Source organism: Octodon degus, unplaced genomic scaffold (assembly GCF_000260255.1).
Source record: "Octodon degus isolate 3935 unplaced genomic scaffold, OctDeg1.0 scaffold00003, whole genome shotgun sequence".
Taxonomy (NCBI): Eukaryota; Metazoa; Chordata; class Mammalia; order Rodentia; family Octodontidae; genus Octodon; species Octodon degus.
Window position 1 is genome coordinate 35,140,713 of NW_004524579.1, and position 20,399 is coordinate 35,161,111.

The 20,399-nt window shown below is 33.3% G+C and overlaps 1 protein-coding gene across 3 annotated transcripts in view; it reads left to right on the forward strand.

The window, feature by feature from the left end:
- Wdr7 (WD repeat domain 7) overlaps positions 1–20,399 on the forward strand; it is a 438,292-nt gene that overhangs the window by 138,686 nt on the left and 279,207 nt on the right. For 2 of the 3 annotated variants that reach the window (XM_004623683.2, XM_023715190.1), the window contains 3 exons: positions 8,783–8,881; positions 11,263–11,381; positions 13,677–13,800. In XM_004623683.2, the coding sequence (XP_004623740.1) occupies positions 8,783–8,881; positions 11,263–11,381; positions 13,677–13,800 (342 nt within the window). The remainder of the gene's footprint in view (positions 1–8,782; positions 8,882–11,262; positions 11,382–13,676; positions 13,801–20,399) is intronic. The other variant, XM_004623684.2, reaches the window with a different exon arrangement.

Sequence of the window (20,399 nt, forward strand, 5' to 3'; positions counted from 1 at the left end):
ACTTAAAATTTGATTTTTTTTTTAAACAGGGTCTTTCTGTGTAATACAGTCTAGACTTAAGGATATATTTACAGAGTATCCCAGTCTGGCCTAAAACTCATAGTGATCTCCCTGCCTTAGCCTCCTGGGTGCTGTGATTACAGGGGTACACCAACACACCTGGCTGGAATTAATTTACTATTAATCTTCAGAAAGGCATGGAGTTTAGAGGACAGAGAAGAAGCTGTACATGTTGAATCTTTTTCTAAAACATTTACTATTTAAGGAAATATATTTAGGGTTTTCCATTTGGAAAACACAGTTTTTTGAGACAAGGTCTTTTCATGTAGTTGTCAGGCCTTGAACTCACTATGTAGCCCAGGCTGCCTTAAACTTGTGGCAGTCCTCCTGCCTCAGTTTCCTGAGTGCTGGGATTGTTAGGTGTGCATTCCTGACTGGAATGTGCAAGTGAAATTCGACAAATACTAACTGTGCATTGTTTTCTCAGCAACTCTAGTCAGTTAGGTAGATTAGGCTGATGTATACACTCTTGAGTTATATATGTACATACAGGTAACACATGAATATAAGTAACCAGCTTAGGCTAGGAAGTGGTAAAAGACACATGAAGGGCCCTGAATTCTCAAAGGTTTAAGGGAGTTATGTGTACATCTTTCTTCAGCTTTTTCCATTGGATTTCTTACTTTGGGTTTTCTTTTTCTACTTGCACTGTGGTATGCGTTTACTCATAACCCATATTTGTCAGGCATTTGAACTTTTAAAACATTTGAGTTTCAAAATAAAGATAGTACAGATTAGCCTATGTAGTTTTTCATAAACATCATTACATTTCATTGAAATTAGTTCAAAGAAGTTTATTTTGTCTGAAAATATACTTATAATTCAGCATTTTTCAACAATATTTACTGACAGTCATCTAATAGACAGTCATTTAGTAGGCAGTCATCTATTTTGATATCATATATGTTAAATAGTTTTGCAGCTTAGAAATGCCTTCTTTAGACATGGATGGGAGATACCAAACAATCAAATTTTTTCTCTCACAGTGATACAGCTTTAAATCTATGCATGGTCTAGGGTTCTTTCTTTTTTTCTTTCTTTCTTTCTTTCTTTCTTTCTTTCTTTCTTTCTTTCTTTCTTTCTTTCTTTCTTTCTTTCTTTTTTTAATGTATTTGGTTCTTACACAGCTCAGACCCATAGTGATCCTCCTGTTTTCAGCCTCCCCAGCGCTGGGATTACAGGTGTACGTCACTATGCCTGGACTCTGACCGGCTTAGTCTGCCCTGAGGGCGGTGCTGGTGTGACATGTGTTGCCAGGGATCAAACAGTAGTCCCTGCACTTGCCTAAGCTTGCCTACGCAGGCACTTTAGTCCGATGAGCTATCTCCCTGGCCCCATAGGGTTTTTACCTTCTGATGTAGTATATTTCTAATTATTATTCTCATAGTAAGTGTCTCTAGTACATATCTTGATTTTTGTCTTTAATAGTTGTATCTCTACCCAGTAGGAGGTACATAAGCAAGTCAGTCAACTTAAAGATTCAGTGTATGTTCCTTGTAATTTTAACTTTGTGTTATTGAGTTCAATATGGGATGTCCAAACTCAAAAATAAGAAATCAGAGGAGGAAACGTTAACATAAATTATCCAATAGTTCACCATTTACCAGGGCCAGTAGCAAAAAGATGGACTTAACCTCTACTACATGTCAGGACAATGAATGGATGGGTTTGAGAACCCTTTACAAACTTTTGTGGTTGAAGTTGTGTGCCTTGTTAAAAAAATTGGCTTGTAATTATGGTCTGCTGCAGAAACTCAGTGGACAGATACTTTTTTCTGTTTTGTTTACTGTTTTATTAGAAGTGCTTAAAACAGTGACTGATTAATAGAAGCTCAGTAAATATTTGTTGAGTGAATAATTCTGTATCTTCTCTTCGTGTTTCTGGAGTTAATATGTCAGTAGTTGCTGAGGCTACAAAGGCTAAAAATATATCTGTTCCTCTTTAAGTCTATCAAAGGAGATTCAGAGCAGCTCAGTTTATGATAATATTTGAATTGCTTATTTATTTGCTCTTTAATTAGGCTTTGAGTGACCTGGGGCAGGAACTTTTTCTAATTTTGTGATTTTAAATCTTAGTCCAGTACCTGGTACATAGTTATAAGTAAGTTATTTAGTGTTAATTAAGTAAAAAAATTATAGCCTTCATATACCTAATTCAAGGTAGTGTTTATGTCATAAATTTCTTTTACTAAATGAATTGTTCCTAGGGTTCTTGGTTTTATTTATTTATTTTGGAGTACTCATTTATTTCGAATGTTCTTAAAGAACATTGATCTTTTCATTTGTTTTCTTTGGCTGTAGTCATCAGCCAAGGAAAATTATCACATCTAATCTTATTCCAATTCTGATCCAATATAGTAACTGTTAAATGGAGTTAACATTTTTAAAAACATTACGAGCACTTTCTTTCTAGTATATATTTGTCAAAATGCCATCATGAGCTGTTAACTAATTCTGCAAAGATGGCCCATTGTCTTTTCTATTGTCCATGGGGTTTTTGTTGTGTGTATGTGACTTGTTCTTTTGTTGCCTTGTTTTAAGGATTTTTCCCCTAAAAATAGATGTTAATAAAATGGAAATAGATTCCTATATTGATTCTAAATGTATTGTTTATCTTATAATTTCATATTTAAGTGAAAGAGGCTAGATTATTAATAATTCTATCACTAAGTTAAGGTTTTTGTATTTTTTTTGTATCAGAACTCTGGTGAACAAGAGTGAATGACTTGAGTGAATGATGTAATTCCACATATCTTAAAGATTTCCATGTATTCCCTGTAATAACTGACCATAACAATTGTGGCTATATTTTCCAAGACTGTAACAGTGACCTCTTAGGTATTTGTTTTGAAATACATGTCCAGAAATACCAAGTTACAAACTTCCACAAAAAACAACTTTGTGTAACTAGTATAAGATTATCATACTTCTGATATATTTGTTTTGTCACCAAAAAAATCATTTTTTGTGATATTATTTATATGATAGTTATTGTCTCTATATTTTTCTTATAGCAGTTTTTACCAGTATTAAGTTTGATTAGTATATTTCAGGAATAAAAATGTTATTGTACTTCTTAATATTAATCCTAAGCTAGTGAGAGGGTAAAGGAGCAGTTCCTTAAAAATATGAGGGAAATGGGGCCGGGGAGATAGCTCAGTAGAATAAGCGGTTTGCTGGCAAGGGCAAGGGCCTGAGTTCAATCCCCCCTTCCACAAAAATAAAAAAAAATAATAATAAAAAATATGAAGGGAAAGTTATTTTTCTGTTTTAGAATTTGACATGCACACTGTCTGTGAAAAGGCAAATTGCTCACATTTTCAGGGATTCATAGTCTTGAAAACTTACTGTATTATATACCTTTGTTTAGCAAGGTATTGAAAGCTACATTGTATCAGATTAAAGGAGTACATAAACTAAGATAAAATAGTACACAGTACCTGGGAAACTTGGGATCCACTGAAGAGAACACCAAGAGATAATTTGGATAATGGTGAAGGGAACCCTCAGGGCGATGATTGTGCAGCAAGAAGGTACAGGGTGTGAGGTGGTTTCTGAAGAGGTGTTTGGTGGAAAAATGCAAATGGAGCTTAGAAAACCATTGAGAGGCTGACAGAAGGTTTAACAAGAGGGTGGGATGGCACATGCTGGTAATCCCGTTACTCCAGAGACTGAGGCAGGGGGATCACAAGTTCTAGGCCAGCCTGGTCAGCTCTGTGAAAACCTGCCTAAAACAAAGAAAGAAGAGCCATATGTCAGAATGGGGCAGGGGACTTCTGTCTTTCAAATGTGTGTTTTTTTAAAAAAAAGATAATGATTGACTTATTAAACTATATACTTACATTATTGCCTTTCAGATTGAATGACCTGTCTGTCAAACATGTTATTATACTATGAGTTAAAGTGCATAATAAAGTTATTTTATCTCATGAGTCATATTTTTTAGATTAAGCAGTGTAGTTCCTGAGATTTCAAGAAGGATTCCATTTAAAACACTTCTATTTCTGCCAGGCAAGTGGTATGATACTAAAAAATAATATTATAAAACACAGTTTTTATGATTATTATATACATGCAATGCACGAAGCTTACATTTTTAAGAGGGAGTTTTAGTTAAAACTTATAATTCTATTTGTTTTCTTTTTTAAAATTATTTATTTGTTTATTATTTATTTGGTTTAAGGTCTGACTACACACATTGGACTCTTAGTGATCTTCTTGTCTCAGCCTCTCTAGCACTGGGATTACAGGTGTGCATCACCACGCCTGTTTTGATGGTCAGCATGGTGTGCCCGGGGCCAGACAGCATGCAATACCAGGGATTGAACTCAGGTCCTTGCACATGCCAGGCAAGCATTTAAACAATTGAGCTATCTCCCCAGCCTCTATTTGTTTTCTGGTATGGTCATAAGTCAGATGTATTAATTGGTTAGCTTTTATAAAACATTTTTGGCATTAGCAAGTATCACAAAATTAGGAATTTTTTAGACAACACAGTAATGAGAAGGTTTTATAGAGTTTTCATCCCAAGGTTGCATTCATAGTAAAGTTGCCATCTTAATTATATCAGTTGCATAAGATACTGGAGATATGACATATTCTCATTAAGTAGAATGTTGCATTATTTAGTTTTGTATGTTAGAAAGCTAGACATTAGAAAAGAGATAATGCAGCTGGATTAGTGATTTATCCTAATGGCTTGTGTTCATTTGAAAGATAACTGGACTCTTCCTAAGACATAATAGGCAAGATCTGAAGGAAGCTTATAAAAAGGAAAATACTGCTCTAGGGTGCCTATAGTAGACCGTACACCCAGTGCAAAATGCTTTTATATTAAGTATGTGGCAGTTACAGTTTCCTAATTTCGAATTTTTTCATGTGTTTCCTCTTTTACATCTTCCCCTTCACAGTACCATGATTACTGTGCAATGCTATTAAAATGATTCAGCATTAAACATTGTTTATTGTTTAAGTGGTAAGCTTTTAAAAATGTTTAAACATTGTATTTTCTTCTTGATATTTTTAAGCTTTTCTTTTTATTTCTCTGTGAAATATAAGGCTATTTATGCTTTTGTTCTAGGAGGCTCAGGTGATTTAGACCCTTTGTCAAAAGAATCATATGTCGCTCAAAATACAAATTTCTGGCCTATTTATGTTTTTAATATCACAATGAAAGTAATGAAAAATGGAGTTAAAAATTGAAGATTGTTATATGTGTTCAAAACCAATAGCAGTAGATATTGTTACACTGAATACATATGTATTTGTTTTTCAGAGGGTGACCAGGGCTGGGGAGATAGCTCAGCAATCTAAGCGCCTGCCTGGCAAGTGCAAGGACCGGGGTTTGATCTCTAGTACCACATGTGCAGAGTTGGCCATGAAAACTGGGTGTTTGAGACAGGAAAATCACTATGAGTCTGAGCTGCATAGCAAAAGCCTATACCGAATGAATGAATGAATGAATGAATGAATGAATGAATGATGACCAAAGCATATTGTGTACCTGTATATGTTGTTATCTTTATCTATCTCCTTATTTGAAAGTAAGTAATTGAACAGGCTCTCAGCTGAAAAATGTCTCCCTTTCCTTTTCTTTTCGTTTGGTGGTCCTGGGATTGAACCCAGGACCTCATGCATGTTAGGCAAGCACTCTACCAGTGAGGTATATTTCCAGCCTTGCAAAATGTTTGTTTAAAGGATTCTCCCAGGTAAAACAATAAAACTGGTGTCCCCATTTTAAAACTCCGCTAAAACTGTTTTCCCTTGTGTTTGCTAATCCTTAATAAGGAAGGCAAATTGATGTAGCAGCTTTTCTATATTAAGAAATCAAGTGCATGTGCTTGATTATGTTTTATTTTATAAATCTTTGGTATGCAAGATGGGGGGCATGGCACATGCCTGTAATACTAGCACTTAGGAGCCTGAGGCAGGAGGATTGCTGTGAATTTCTGCCCTGCCTGGGCTATATTGAATGCCAGTCTACACTACGTGGTGAGACCCTGTCTTCAAATAAACAAAACAGAACAAAGCAAAAGTTCCCCAGAAAAACCCCAAATCTTTGATATTCAGTGCCACACATAACTTTATTATTTACATTAAATATTGAATGTTTTACTTTGAAAGTGGTGTTTTTCTTCTAATTTGTTAGTGATTTTTTTTTATATGTAGACAATTGTAATAGCTGTGATAGTTTATCAGTGAATTGTGAAAATAGTCCTAGATTCTGCCATTCTAATTGTGAGGTTGCTTTAGTATTTTTTGGTGTTGATACAGAAATTTTTTGAAAAGCATGTGTAATCTGATTCCTTGAATACACTTAAAGCATTTTCCTTGATTTATATAGAGCTCATAGAATTTATTAAATATTTTTCATATGAAATGCCATTTAAACATGACTTCAAAAATGTAATACCCAGAATCTGATTTTTCCTCTCACTAGACATAGTTATTTATGTTGAGCATCACTCTGTTAATATGTTATCTTGGCAATTCTGCTAGCCACATTTCTAGTTTCCTTGTATACTTGGGGTTTTAGAAAATACTGTGGCTTAATGCTAGTACTTACGGGATATGTCTAGTGTGATGCTCACTCAGTACTAAATTTTTACTCATTTTTACTTTGAGGGTGAGTTTCTCACCCTCATTGTTTGTCCTTTGAGAATTAAGATAAATTCATACAGAATTAGTTAACATACCTTTTTCAGGGATTAGAAAAAAAAAAGTGAAATTACAGAAAACTTTCAACTATTAGAAGCTACAGAATGCCTTAGTTCCTCAATATTTTGTGTTATTGGGTCAGGAATATAGCTCAATGGCACAGTCCTGTTTCGCAAATGCAAGGCCGATTTTGATACCCCATACAAAACAACAACAACAACAACAACAACAACAACAACAAAAATGTAAACAAAGTTAATGCTTAACTTTTTTTTTTATCCTTTTTAGTTTCGTATAATTTTTTTGACCAATCTTAAAGGCTTATATCTAGTAATCTAAACAACTAGTTTGAAGACAGTAATATGCAATAGAATAGCTATTGTTGAATTCCTGTCATCTTGTTTAGTGAAATTCTGTATTGTCTCTATCTCTGTCTGTCTGTCTGTCTCTGTCTGTCTCTGTCTGTCTCTGTCTGTCTCTGTCTGTCTCTGTCTGTCTGTCTGTCTGTCTGTCTGTCTGTCTGTCTCTCTCTCTCTCTCTTTTGGTATTCTCTTAAAAAATACTACGAAAAACCTATTTTCTAGCATCAAAGTCAAAACCTGACAATTTATTCCTTGCCACTGATGTTTACCAACTTCTCTCATGGAGAGTTAAATTTTTATAGATCATTTTAACTGAATTTGTATTTATATATATTAAATAAAATAGTTCAATGTAGATATGCAGGATTTTGTGCAAGATTATAGAGGAGTTATTAAATTTATGAATACCTCGTTGAAAGCAACTATCTTTTTCCTAAGTATAACATTGTAAAATGGTGTTAATTTTATAAGGAACAAAACTAGGACTGTCAGAATAAAAAGGAATTATAATTTTCCAGATAAAGCTTTGATGGATCCAAGAGGGTTCATGGAGTCCAAGAGGGTTTCGTGTGTGTTTTAGTGTTTATGAAATTAAATTTTCTTTTTTTGGTTACTCTTTGTGGACTTCTTTTAATTTTACTGTTTCCCTTACACGTGCCTCATTGACATTATGATGCATTCGTGTGGAAATTATGAAAAAGTTGTTTTCATGCAGCTGTCCTATCATCACAAAAGAACTTCACTGCATGAAAAGCAAACATATCATTCAGCAGACAATGCTTAATCTGTTCAGGAGCCCAAACCTATTGCTGTTCAATGAGTGCAGAAAGGAGAGGGATTAATTTGAAGATGCTTGTGCATGACATATGGTAATTTCTCCATAGGAAGGAAGTGTCAAATGGTGACCCCTAAATCTTAACATTGACCTCCAGTTGTAGAATGTGTGTGCCATACGGTCCTTTCACTTTTTCATATGATAATTTAAGCTGTAACATTTTCCTGACAATAAAACTTTTTTTTTTTTTTTGGTGGTGGAGTCGTTTAGCTATTCTATAGGAATTATAAAATTCACAGTAACTGTTTTTAGTATAGACAGCATTGTATCATAAACTATTGTTTAAGCTTCAGTACATGAAACTGTAGTAATATTCTTCTAAAAAGAGTAAACATAATAATGTATATATTCTTTACAAGTTGGTATATTTTAAATTGAGTTTTTATACAGTGAGTATGGTAAATTGAAATGTTTTCATTGAATATTCATTTGTGACATTTAAAAATAATTTACAGATATTAGTAAACTTATAAAAATGTAATCAATAGTATTAATTTACTTAGACATTTTTGTTATGAGATACATTTTAAACATTGAATCACATTTTGCTAATTTTTGATATGTTGTTTTTAAAAGTATAGCCTTCATTATTTTAAAGCTGTGTTTTGATGTCATTCATCTATAATATTGAATAAGTTTTGACTTTAAAGGAAGTTCAACTACACTGTGATTGCTATTTAATAAAATTCACCATTTCCCTACTGTAATCTTTAATAATCATCCCTTCTGATTAAAACATCATCTTTCAGTTCTGTGTTCACTATATTTTGCCAGCTTTGTTTTTCATTCTTCACTAATACCGAGCTTTTTTTCAGAAACTGCTGTACCTCACTTCTCTCCTCTTTATTTCTTCTGTCTTCCTCTGCAAGTTGCTGCACCTGTTGTTTCTACTCGATCTGATGCTGATCACTCTGGCTCTGACTCTGCTTCTACTCCTGCTTTACATACCTGTTTCTTAGTAAATGAAGGTATTCTCGCTTAACTTTCTAACAACTTTTCTTTCAATCTATGCTTTATTCTAATAGGCATGTTCTTTTTATCTGATTTATACATTCATCTGCTTTGTTATACTTGAGATCTTAAAGTTCCCACTTTGTAACTTTATTTGCTGAAGTCAGTAAAAAGAGCCAAGAGCCAGTTACAAAAATGTGACCTTAGTCCTGGCTGATCTAAAACAGGATTCCAGCACCATCCAGTGCTACTAAAGGAATGCAAAGATGCTGGTCTTTGTTGTGAAGTGAAATTTGAAAGGTGCATTGGTTCTCATAGTGTTACTTGCCATGTGCCTGAATTTGCTTTATATGTAGAATTAGTCTTGCTGAAAAAATACTAAAAACACATTGTGTTTTCAGCCAGCTATATACAATATCCTGGTTAGAAAGGGAGATGAGGAGACTCCTAGTTTACATTCTCATTTGAAGTCTTCAAATTGATTACCAGCTGATAAGAATTCATTTGTCTTATTACTATTTTTGCATCAGGCTGAGGCAAAAATCCATTATACCACTCCTTAGATTTAGTTGGGCTGCCATATTGTTCCTGTGGAGTTATGGAAGAGAGACTAATTTTGAAGTTATGAAAATGTAAGTGGGATCTGCAAATCTTTGTTCCCCAAGAACCATGTAGCACTTGGAAGCCTAATGGAACTTGTGAGTTCCGTGTTACGCTGTGTACACTGTGGTCTCCCTCTTTCTATAATACTAAAAAGAGTGAGGTTACAGAATCTAAACTGTAAACTCAGAATGATTTTGACTCTTCACTAAAAAGCAAAACTCTTGAGTCCATTTAAATGAAAGTAGTGATGCAGTGCCTATGAAATAGAGCCAGTGTAGCAAGTAGCTCTCCTTTAGAAAGAAAATAGTGTAATTTAAAAATAGAATTTCACTTCATGTTGAGTTTCCCTGTCCATAGAACTATATTAAAATTTGTGGATTAGAACTGAATTTCAGCAAAAGTAATTAGGGTCTTATTTGTAAAGTTATTATAAACAGTAGATAATTGTTAATTTTAAAATAAGCTGTTAAACTTTGGGCCTTTTTGAGAATCATAATGAAAATTAGATTTGACATTAAAATTAAATACTTCAAGAAAACCCATAGTAGTAAAATATGCACACACACACACACACACACACACACACCCTAGCGTTGTAGTAAATTATAAACTAAAATGTGTGTGCCTGTTACCTTAACGTGATTATATAATATATATTACCAATTGATAAAAATTTCCTCAAAGGATGACTCTTTAAATAAGTGACTTACCTGTTTCTTTCAATCTGTCTCTCTCCCTCTTTAACAATCCTAATGATCATTTTGAGTTTTATGGTAGTGTTTTTTCTTTATTATTGAAGACTACAATTTAGTTTATTTTGAAAAATGAATTGGGAAAATCCTGTGTTTATAGAGAACTTGCTTTGTAATATGTTAATGGACTTTTTTGTTTTAGATATGCATAGATTATTTGTCTTTAGATACTATTCTCAGGAAAAAAATGTTAATTTTGTGCATTAATAATGGATTCATACATAATTTTACAAGAATGAGGCATTCAATATATATAGGAATATTTTTAAGAACCTTTGAAATAGTTAAAGTAATTGAATATTTCTGTATACTGATACTTTCAGATATTGCAGTGGTATACAGTATTTATCATTTCCATATAATCAGATTCCATATTTTGAATTACAATTTTGAAAATGTAATTTTATTTCTGTAAGCCAAGTGAGTAATGTTTAAGGATGTAAACTTGGGGTTGTTAGGCTTTTATTTTGTGAAATACTTGAACTCATTTTTCCTTTCAGAATTGTCATATATTACATATTTCAGTTATGATTGTGATTAAATATCAAATCCGTTTTGTAAGGAGAAACGTAACTATCCTAAGTAAAGGCCCTTGATAGGAAAGAGAAGCCATCTTGTAGCTCAGGGCAGGCTGCCACACAGAGGGCCATGCCTTCGGTGATACACAGTTATCCGTATACCTGCGCAAGTGCCCTTTTAATGGACGACAGTTCCACACCTATAGCTTTTATAATATCTTTATTTTCATCCTCTCCAATCTCCTAGTCTATGTTTTATTTTACAAAGAATGTTCAGACATGTTTTCCTTGTGAATTTGCTTATACTTTATGTGACTATCTGTTCTTGTTTTAAGATGTTGAGAGTGTTTACAGGTACCAAATACATGATATAGGGATAAATTCAGTTTGGTGTAATTCTTTATATGGAATGTCTAATATTAAATATTTAAAACACAACTTAGTGGATCTACCTTGTTTTAAAAACTTTTTCGTTAGGTAACAACAAAATGTTTACAATATCTGTGATATCTCACATTTCAACAGGATGGAGTCAGTTAGCTGCTATGCACTGTGTTATGCTGCCAGACCTGCTGGGATTGGATAAATTTAGGCCTCCACTTCTAGAGATGCTGGCTCGGAGATGGCAAGATCGATGCCTGGAGGTAATGCTGAGGTGATAAAGATAGTAAAACAAGAACAATAAAAGTACTTGATCCAATGTAAATTTGAAATAAAATGGTTAACGTTTCTAATGGTTATCTTATTATTGATTCATCATGTAGTAGAAAATATGGATTCATATTTTTCCATCTTATCTTCCTTGGTTTATATACTGAACAATAATGTTCCAAATTACTATTTTTTTTTTAATCTGGTGACTAGTTGATAAAAGGTTCCACATACTTTACAAAAAAATTTTTTATGTGTAGTACTGGGAATTGAACCCAGGGAACACTCAACTAGGTTCTTAACCCCTCTTCTTCCTTTTTAAAAATTATGAGACAGGGTGCACTAAGTTTTCCAGGCTGGCTTTCAATGCCTTAGTTCCCTGGGTAGCTGGGATTCCAGGCATGCACCACCATGCCTGGCTATAATTGTTTAAGTATTGGTTTTTATATAAATGATACATACACATGCACAGCAATGCATGTAACCACTTTCCTTGACATCCCATATCCAGTATATTGACATCTATCAAGTCCCAAGTGAATAGACCAGTGAAAGGTACCAAAATGAGCAAAAGGAGAAGGGCTTTAGAGTTAGAAGAGAAATGAGTCTGCATAACAATTTCAACAATTATTTAATTAATGACTTTGAACAATTAAGCCTATTTAAAACTCATTTTTAAAGTGGATATATAATAGTATAATCTTTGGAATTGCTGTTGACTTCAACTAAAATAGCAAGTATAGGTCCTGGTATGTATTATTTGGGTTATAATATCACAGGAACTTAGAAATATTTTTAGAGATCTTCCTCATTACATTTGACTTGTATGACTTTAGTAGTTTTCATTGTTCAGAAATTTAGATTTCCCATATATAAATATAGTCACGAATTATGTAACAATAGGGTTATATTCTTAGAAATGTGTCTGTTCCTGAGTGACTTTGTTGTGTGAACTTCATGCATGATAGAAACTAAGACAATTACTGTGTCACTAGGGAATAATCTTATTGGACCACCATCTTATATGTGGTCTGTTGTTGACTGAAATGCTGTCATGTAGTGGATAACTAAAATATATTTATCTTTCCTGACTCCCTTCCTCAACTACTAGTGGGACTGCAGCATACTAAAATTTTAATGCATTTACATTGAATCATATTTGAACTCACTTCAAAAGTCAGTCATACTTAAAAACAACCTCCTTCCTCAAACTTGTATTCAGATATTGTCTGAGTTATTCTTTTTTTTTTTTTTTTTTTTTTTTGTGGAACTGGGGATTGAATTCAGGCCCTACACTTGCCAGGGAAGTACTTATTCTACTGAGCCATCTCCCTGGCCCCAAGTTATTCTTTCAATTATAAATATAATAAATTGATCACTATATTACTTAACTGATTAGCTACTTTGACCGCATGACACTTTTGCCAAAACAAAACAAAGCTAAAAACTGTAAAATAAAAGTGTATGCCGCATTGAACAAAAAAAATACAATTTTGAAAAACAGTTCCCTATGGGACTAGAGAAGTTGTACTGTCACACAGGGTAATAGTTGCCTATTTTGTTCATGTTTTAGCTATGCATGAATCATGTATATTTATACATATTTTCATAAACAATACCTCTTTAGCATATACAGTACTGTATCATAAGAATTTTTTTTTTTTTCTTTCTGGTGGAACCAGGTGTTGAACTCAACCCCTGCTCTTGCAAGACAAGCACTTATTCCACTGAGCCATCTCCCCGGCCCCCATAAGAAAATTTTATACATAAAGTTAAATTTTTATAGGCTAAGAGAAAACAATGCTTCTAACAATGATTTAATAGTAATATTTATATGGAAATTTAAAAATTGCAAATGCTTATTTGGATACAAGAATGCTTTGGATAATCAAAGTCTGAACTCAAAGCTGATGAAATGTATGCTTTTTTTACTTTAATGTTAGAATATTTTAGAGTGAATTCATTAATTAAAATGTCTGGTATTGTGTGAGATGGGAGGTAACTAGCATCCATTCTATTCTACTTTAAGAACTTCTTTCTTTCTTTTTTGTTTTTTGCAGTACTGGGGATTGAACTCAGGACCCTGCACTTACCAGGCAGGCGCTTATTCTACTGAGCTATCTCCCCAGCCCCCAAGAATTTATTTCTCATTTGGTAGTTTTTATTGTATAATAAATATGGTTTCTGCTTTCTAGATTTATTTCCATATGAATTTTTAAATTTATAAAAGCTCATTTCCCCAACTCATGTGCCTTCTTTTGTGACATTTCTTTCTGTGACCTTCATAGGTAAGGGAAGCTGCACAAGCTCTGCTTCTGGCAGAGCTAAGAAGAATTGAGCAAGTGGGACGAAAAGAAGCCATTGATGCCTGGGCTCCTTATTTACCTCAGTATATGGACCACGTCATATCACGTAAGTGTTCTCATGCTTGCCAAAAAGCTTAACAGCCATATGTAGAAAGATGCCAAACTCACAAATACGCATGCTACTCTCATGTGTATCATGTACATATCAACAAAAGTAAGTCATCTACTTTAAAAAGAATTTATGCTTACATTATGTTCCCTTCTTTTTTCATTCTTTATCAAAAGATAAGGAGTTTGGTAATTTAAGAAACAGTAATAATACTAAACCTAATATTAAGTATAAACTAATGAACTGATCTCTTATAAAATTAATTCTCTATAAAAAATCATGCTCTATTTGACACAAGAAACTTTCTCTTCCCAATGTATTATTATTATGCTTATGGATGCCAGTTGGTCCCAGTTGATGTGGTGACATGAAGTTCAAATACATGACAATTACCCTTGCAAGTTGAGGTTGGAATTGTGAATCCTTAAAAATAAATGTTAGAGGGGCCAGGGAAATGGCTCAGTGGAATAAGTGCTTCCTTGGCAAGTGCAAGGGCCTGAGTTCAATCCCCGGTTCTGCCAAAAAATAAATAAATAAAATAAATAAAATAAATAAAATAAATAAAATAAATAAATAAATGTTAGAGTTAGACTAATATACTATTGGAAAAAAGAGACAATTAGTAAGGAGTTTGAGTGGCAAGGCTTTCAAAAGAGTGTAAGCCAGTGCAGGGGTAGAGAAGGTGTGTGAAGGGGATGCCAAGCAGACAAATGACTGGGAGTTCCAGGCCAATCTGTACAACAGAGCCAGACACTGTCTCCAAAACAAAAACCAAATACTCAAAAGAGTACTTGATGGATAGGGAAATTTTGGATGTTTTTAGATATATTTTGCAAAATAAAATCATTTAAAACATGATGTTAGGTTATGTGAGCATTACAGAGATATGTTTGTTATTTTTTCTTCTCAGAAAAATTATGCTTAACCCAATTTGTATTATATTTGACTCGGTTTTTTTTTCTAAAAGCTGTTTAGAATTTTATTCTATGTATTTTTTATGTATTTAATTATTCTGCATATTGACTATAGGATAAAGTTTTTAAAAATTTTAAGATAAAGCCTTAATGAAACTTTCAGAAACCATTTGTGCTATGACATTTGTTCTGGATTTTAGGTGGATTTATTTTTAAATGATCTTTTGCCAAAATCAGTTATCATTTTTAGTGATGAATACTCATCTATTCATCATACTCCTTATATATGTTAAGGTAGTACATAATAATTACTCAAGAAGGAAAAGAAAAACAATCCTAAAAAGGCTATAACTATTATAATGGTGTATCTACTAGTGTCTGCCAGTGGTTAGCATAGTGGATGTTTATTTAGTCATGTCCTTGCACCCTTTGTTAAGGTTTCTCAGGCTCAATATTGTCACAGCTAAAAGTTAAGATTATAGTAGGATTTAATAGAATTGTGATGAATTTAAAATGAGTTAATCTTTAAGTGTATAGAATAGTACCTAGCTCATAGTAAATGCAAATACATTTTTCTTATACAACCCAAACACCAAGTAATAACTCCAGTTTACATTTGTATTTGAAGACCAAATATTTACAATGAATATTGATTTTTATTTCCTAACTATTAATTTTCCTGTTTTAATGAAAGGAAATTAAATTTAAAAACTAGGACCTCTCTATATATGGATTCTATATAAAATATTTGGCCTAAAATTCATTTAAAATGTGCAGATGTAAAAAATAAATTTTCAAGAATAAATGTTAAAAAAATAAGATTGGGCTGAGAAAGCTCTGATTTTGCCTGTTTTAAGGGTCTCGAACACATTCTTCATAACTTGTGGGCATTATACTTTATGATATTTCAGAACAACAGAATTTGTTCATCAAATTATCATTAATTATTGAATCAAAGACCCCCAGTTTAAGGAGCAGTGATGAGTATAATATTGCAGAGTTGCTGGAAGGTGAAGCTATATAACAGCAAATACTAAACGTTTTTAAAAAGCATAATATAGTTATGGAAATATTTAGAAACATTTTAAAGATGTTGAGAATGGACTGATGTAAAGCAGGGGAATGAATTAAAGTATAATGAGTAGCTAGGAGTCTATTAAAGAAGGAGATATGGAATCTAGACCTAAATGTGGGTAAGGTACAATAAAAGATAATTTCTAGGCCTTGATTACATATAAAAGCCCAAGAAAAAAATATCAGCGATCAATATAGTATTATATTTTTGATGGTTTGGGAAGGAAGGTATTATTAGCAATTGTAGTGGATGCCATTTTGGTTTTTTTGTTCGTAAATTAGCTGCAATGTAAAGGTATCGTACAACCACAGTTACTCCCTGAAGCAATGATTGAAATGCATATGTTGCTAGGGGAGAGGTCTGTCACTGGTTCCAGAGAGGGATAAATATAAGAAAAATAATGAAAGTAGATACTGTGATTTAAGACACTGTCTCTGCATCAGACTTTTGTTAGGTACTTGGTCTGTGTTATTTCATTTCACATTATAGGAAGCTGGTAAAGTAGGTGCTATTATCACCACCACAACCCCTTCCTCTGCTTTGTTTTCTTTCACATGAGTTAACTGAGGTCAGGAGAGATTAAAGTATTTTCTGAGGGTCCCTCAGATACTTAAGGGATTGACAGAATCTCAAATTCATTCTCTTACCCACTATTTATTTTTATCCAGCTTGTTCCAGCATCATTAGATCTTAAGTGAGGGTAAAGAAGAATAGATATTTGGTTTAACAAATACTGCTTTCAGAGGGTGTCATTTTCAGTCATATTATGTTCAATAACAACAAAAAGTGGAACAGAAGGATAATCATTAAAAATTACTCTTTGATAGCTCCTTTCGTTTTGAAACACATACACTAATTTCAAACCTTTCTATTTATGAAATTAGATCCTTTTTAGTTAATTATAGTATCCTTGAGTACTTCATAAATAAGCTGAATGCTAACTTAAAATTTTAATCTTGTCACTTACCGTAATTGGCTTTTTGGTGAAAGAATAAACAAGCTAGCATTCTACATGTAACTAAAACATCACACATTAACAATTTTTTATATAATACATTAATTGATTCTGAAACTTTTAAACCGAGTGTAAAATTAGTTTTACCTCGCTTTCCTGAGAGCTTTCTATTTTAATAAAAGGATGTCATGCTAAAGGAATAGAGATTCCAAACATATTAAAGGAGAAGAAAGCATACAACAAATGAGGAATGACCACATAGGGCTGTTGAACAGATTTGCTGTCTGAAGGGATCAAAAGGTTATAGAGCCAGCTGGTGGACAGCCCACACCTGCCATACACGTGCTTGTAGTGAAATTGCTTCTACCATTGTCATTAATATTTGAAGAGATGATCATGATAGCAAGTTGAACCATAAGATATTATTTTAGAAACTTACAGCCTGTTTCTAGCATAGGAATTTTAATCACTAACATAGGCAAAATATTAAATAATATATCTGGTAAATTTACCACTTATTCTAAACATTTAAAAATATGTCATAACTCAGCAATATTGGCAGCAACTAACATATGACCATGCTTCTGTCAGAGTCTCTTTCTTAGATACTTATCTGAACTCATAAAATGCTCTTACTTAAAGAGCAGAATGTCACTGTGGACTCTTGGACTGTGCTAGCACTTTATCTTAGAGAAGTGGGGTCAGAGGTTTAAATGAATGGTAACTTTCTCTGAATTCACAGTCAGTAAGTGATTGATCTGAGACTGAAAGGACAACTCAAGTCAACTGGCCATACTTTTGCATCACTCTTTATTTTATTTAGGTATATTATGCAATAAAAAGCCTTTTGCTGATTTGTCTGAGAACTAAGGAATATAGTGGGCCAGGTCTAGTTCCTTTTCTCAGGACTCTTCAGAGTGTTATATAGATACTTTCTGTAGAGCATTCAGAACAGTACTTAATACAAGTAGTGATCTTTGGCTACTATCTCTTTTCTTTCCCTGTGTTTCTCTCTGTATTTTTTTTCCTCGTTGCTGCTGTCTTAGAATTCACTTTAATTTATGTTGCCCAGGGATTCGACAATAGAGTAGAGATCACTGTGGGCAGAAAAAGATACCGTAGTGTGCCTTAACTGCAGAGCCACAGGTTTTCACAAGAACCAAGTCCTCAGTTACTGAGTTATATGAGAATTTGGTTTTAAGTAATGGAGTGCCATTCTCGAATCAGTCAGGAATTATTATTTATCTTTTAAAATTGTTATGAATGTTTTAGGCCTAATTTTTGATAGAAAATTTAAGGATTGTCTTAAACATTGTGGTTCCTGTTTTAGTAGTAACAAGACTGAAATTATTCTTTAATGTTGACTTACAAACTTATTGTAAATCTTTTTTAAGCCGTGATTTTGTGGCATTTTATATGATTTTTTTATATCCCCCAAACATTTTTGGAATTCTAATTATTTTTGCTAAATAGAGATCAGTGTGATTTTTGTGAAACTATTGAGTTTGGATGAAGATAAATGTTACGGCTTCCTGAAATTTGTTTTGAAGTAAAGATGTTTTACTGAGCTCACTTTATATATTTCTTGTTTGTGACATTCTATATGTACATTTTGATAATTGACTTTTTTATGAGGTCAAGCACCTGCTAGTTTATGAAATATGCCCACACTTGCCCTTTATTCCAGTCAGTGACTTCTCTGAGGTAAATGCTGATGGTTCCTGATTTCCTTTGCCCTGTGATGCAAAGTGACCTTATAGGGCATGAGGTCACAAGCGTAATTATTTCTCCTACATTGTATTCTGCTCACTCACAGTGGTTCATCTCCTCTTTTAGTTTCAGAAACATTAAACATATAAAAGTCACTACTGTTATATAAATCAAAATGTCTTCTAAAGAGAGTGCCACTGTAATTTTATGCAGTTATGTCCAGTGTGGTATTAATTTGCGAATTTATCATCTCAGATATTGATAGAAGGATGTGTAACACATCGTGTTTAATACGTATTGATGTCATCAGAAAGCACAATCCTTTGTTCTTATCGAGTCCCTGCCTTTTTAGCTTCCTTTTGTGTTAAGGTTACCAGGGTTAGGCTCGTCCTTTTATCCCCCTTGGAAACAGAATAGGATTTCTTTGTTCAATGAAAGACATTCCTAGCAAATGTTTTGGGTTTGACTTTCAACAAGCCACACTATAGTACCTATTTTAACCTGGAATTGAAGTCACTTTTCTGATGATTATAAAGTAATGGTCATTCTGAGCACAAATGTGGATGGACCAACAATATATGAAGGTAAGATGGAACTGTATATTATAGAAGTAGTGCAAAAATATATTGTAGTTGGTGAAAATAATTTAAATATTAATGCATTCTCTGGTAGGCAGATATGATCAGAGTTTGTGCTGGGAAGAAAATAGGAGAAAGGCTAGGGAGTGGATTTGATAAATATGATGTGAGTCTTTTCTCACCTCTTGAAGTTCTTGACCTCACAGCATTCTTTTCCTTCCTTTTTAAAAAAAATATATATTCCTCAGGTATTGGGAACTCTCTGAGGTACTCTTTTTTGGGAAAGGATTATCTGAATAACTGAGTATTTTAAAAGTCCTTGGATGCTCAAATTATTTTTTTTTAAATTAACTTTTTATTGAAATATTTCAGAAATGTTTGTGCTTTTTTAAACATCTCAGTTGAACCAGAGTTGTTATTTGGGCCCATGCTGTAAAATTACGGCCACTTGCTTATTGAAGAGAATGCACTCTATATCAGAATGAAAATATCCCCAGATAGATATGCCTCTTGTATTTCATGTGGTACTTTATGTAGTTCTCCTTCCTCCTCTTTTTATTGTCTAGTGATTGTTGCAAGTCTTTAATTGCTACTGGGCTATTTCATCTCATTCCTTGTAGATTCTGCCCTGATTTCCAGTTTGTTCTTTACAGTTTTGTAGGATTGTGGAAGCCACGGAACTGAGCATATTTGAGTTAAACATTAAATAAATTAGCTAAAAATAAGGGCACAGTGATGAAAAAGTGCCTAAGCTTTAATGTAAGCACTTCGTGGTCTTACTGTTAGCACCTGGCTTCTTGCTTACTTGACTGCTTCCTTGACTACTTCCATAGGTCTTCTGTGGGATGTGGGCAGTGTCTCTCTCTTTTTGAGCAAGAATATTTTAATTAAAATTGGGAAAAGAAAATGATAATAATTTAGTTCCATCTACAGAACTGATAATTCTGAAATATCTCCTTTGTAATGGCTGTTTTTATGAATTAGCTGAAATTAACAGGATGAGCTCTCCACAGAAATATCTGTACTAGCTTTCTTCTTATTCACAAGCGAATTGAAAATTATGCATTGTAATTGGAAAGGGAGAGCATTGAATTATGACTGATACAGATAAAACACACTTCTGTTCTCTGTGAGTTTTTGTACTGTGAGTTGGAAAGGGTTTCTCTTAAAACAAACTGTGTTATGCAAAGCACACTTTTATATTGTATCTGTTTGCAGTGTTTCATTGGGACCTAAGGTATTTGTTCTCTTTTTTCTTCTGGAGTGTCAGAGCTATTGAGCTTAATTTTAAGCGCTCTGGCCTGATCATGTGTTTAACAGCATTAAACTGTTCTACTTAACTATATTTGGCCAGTAGCCTAATG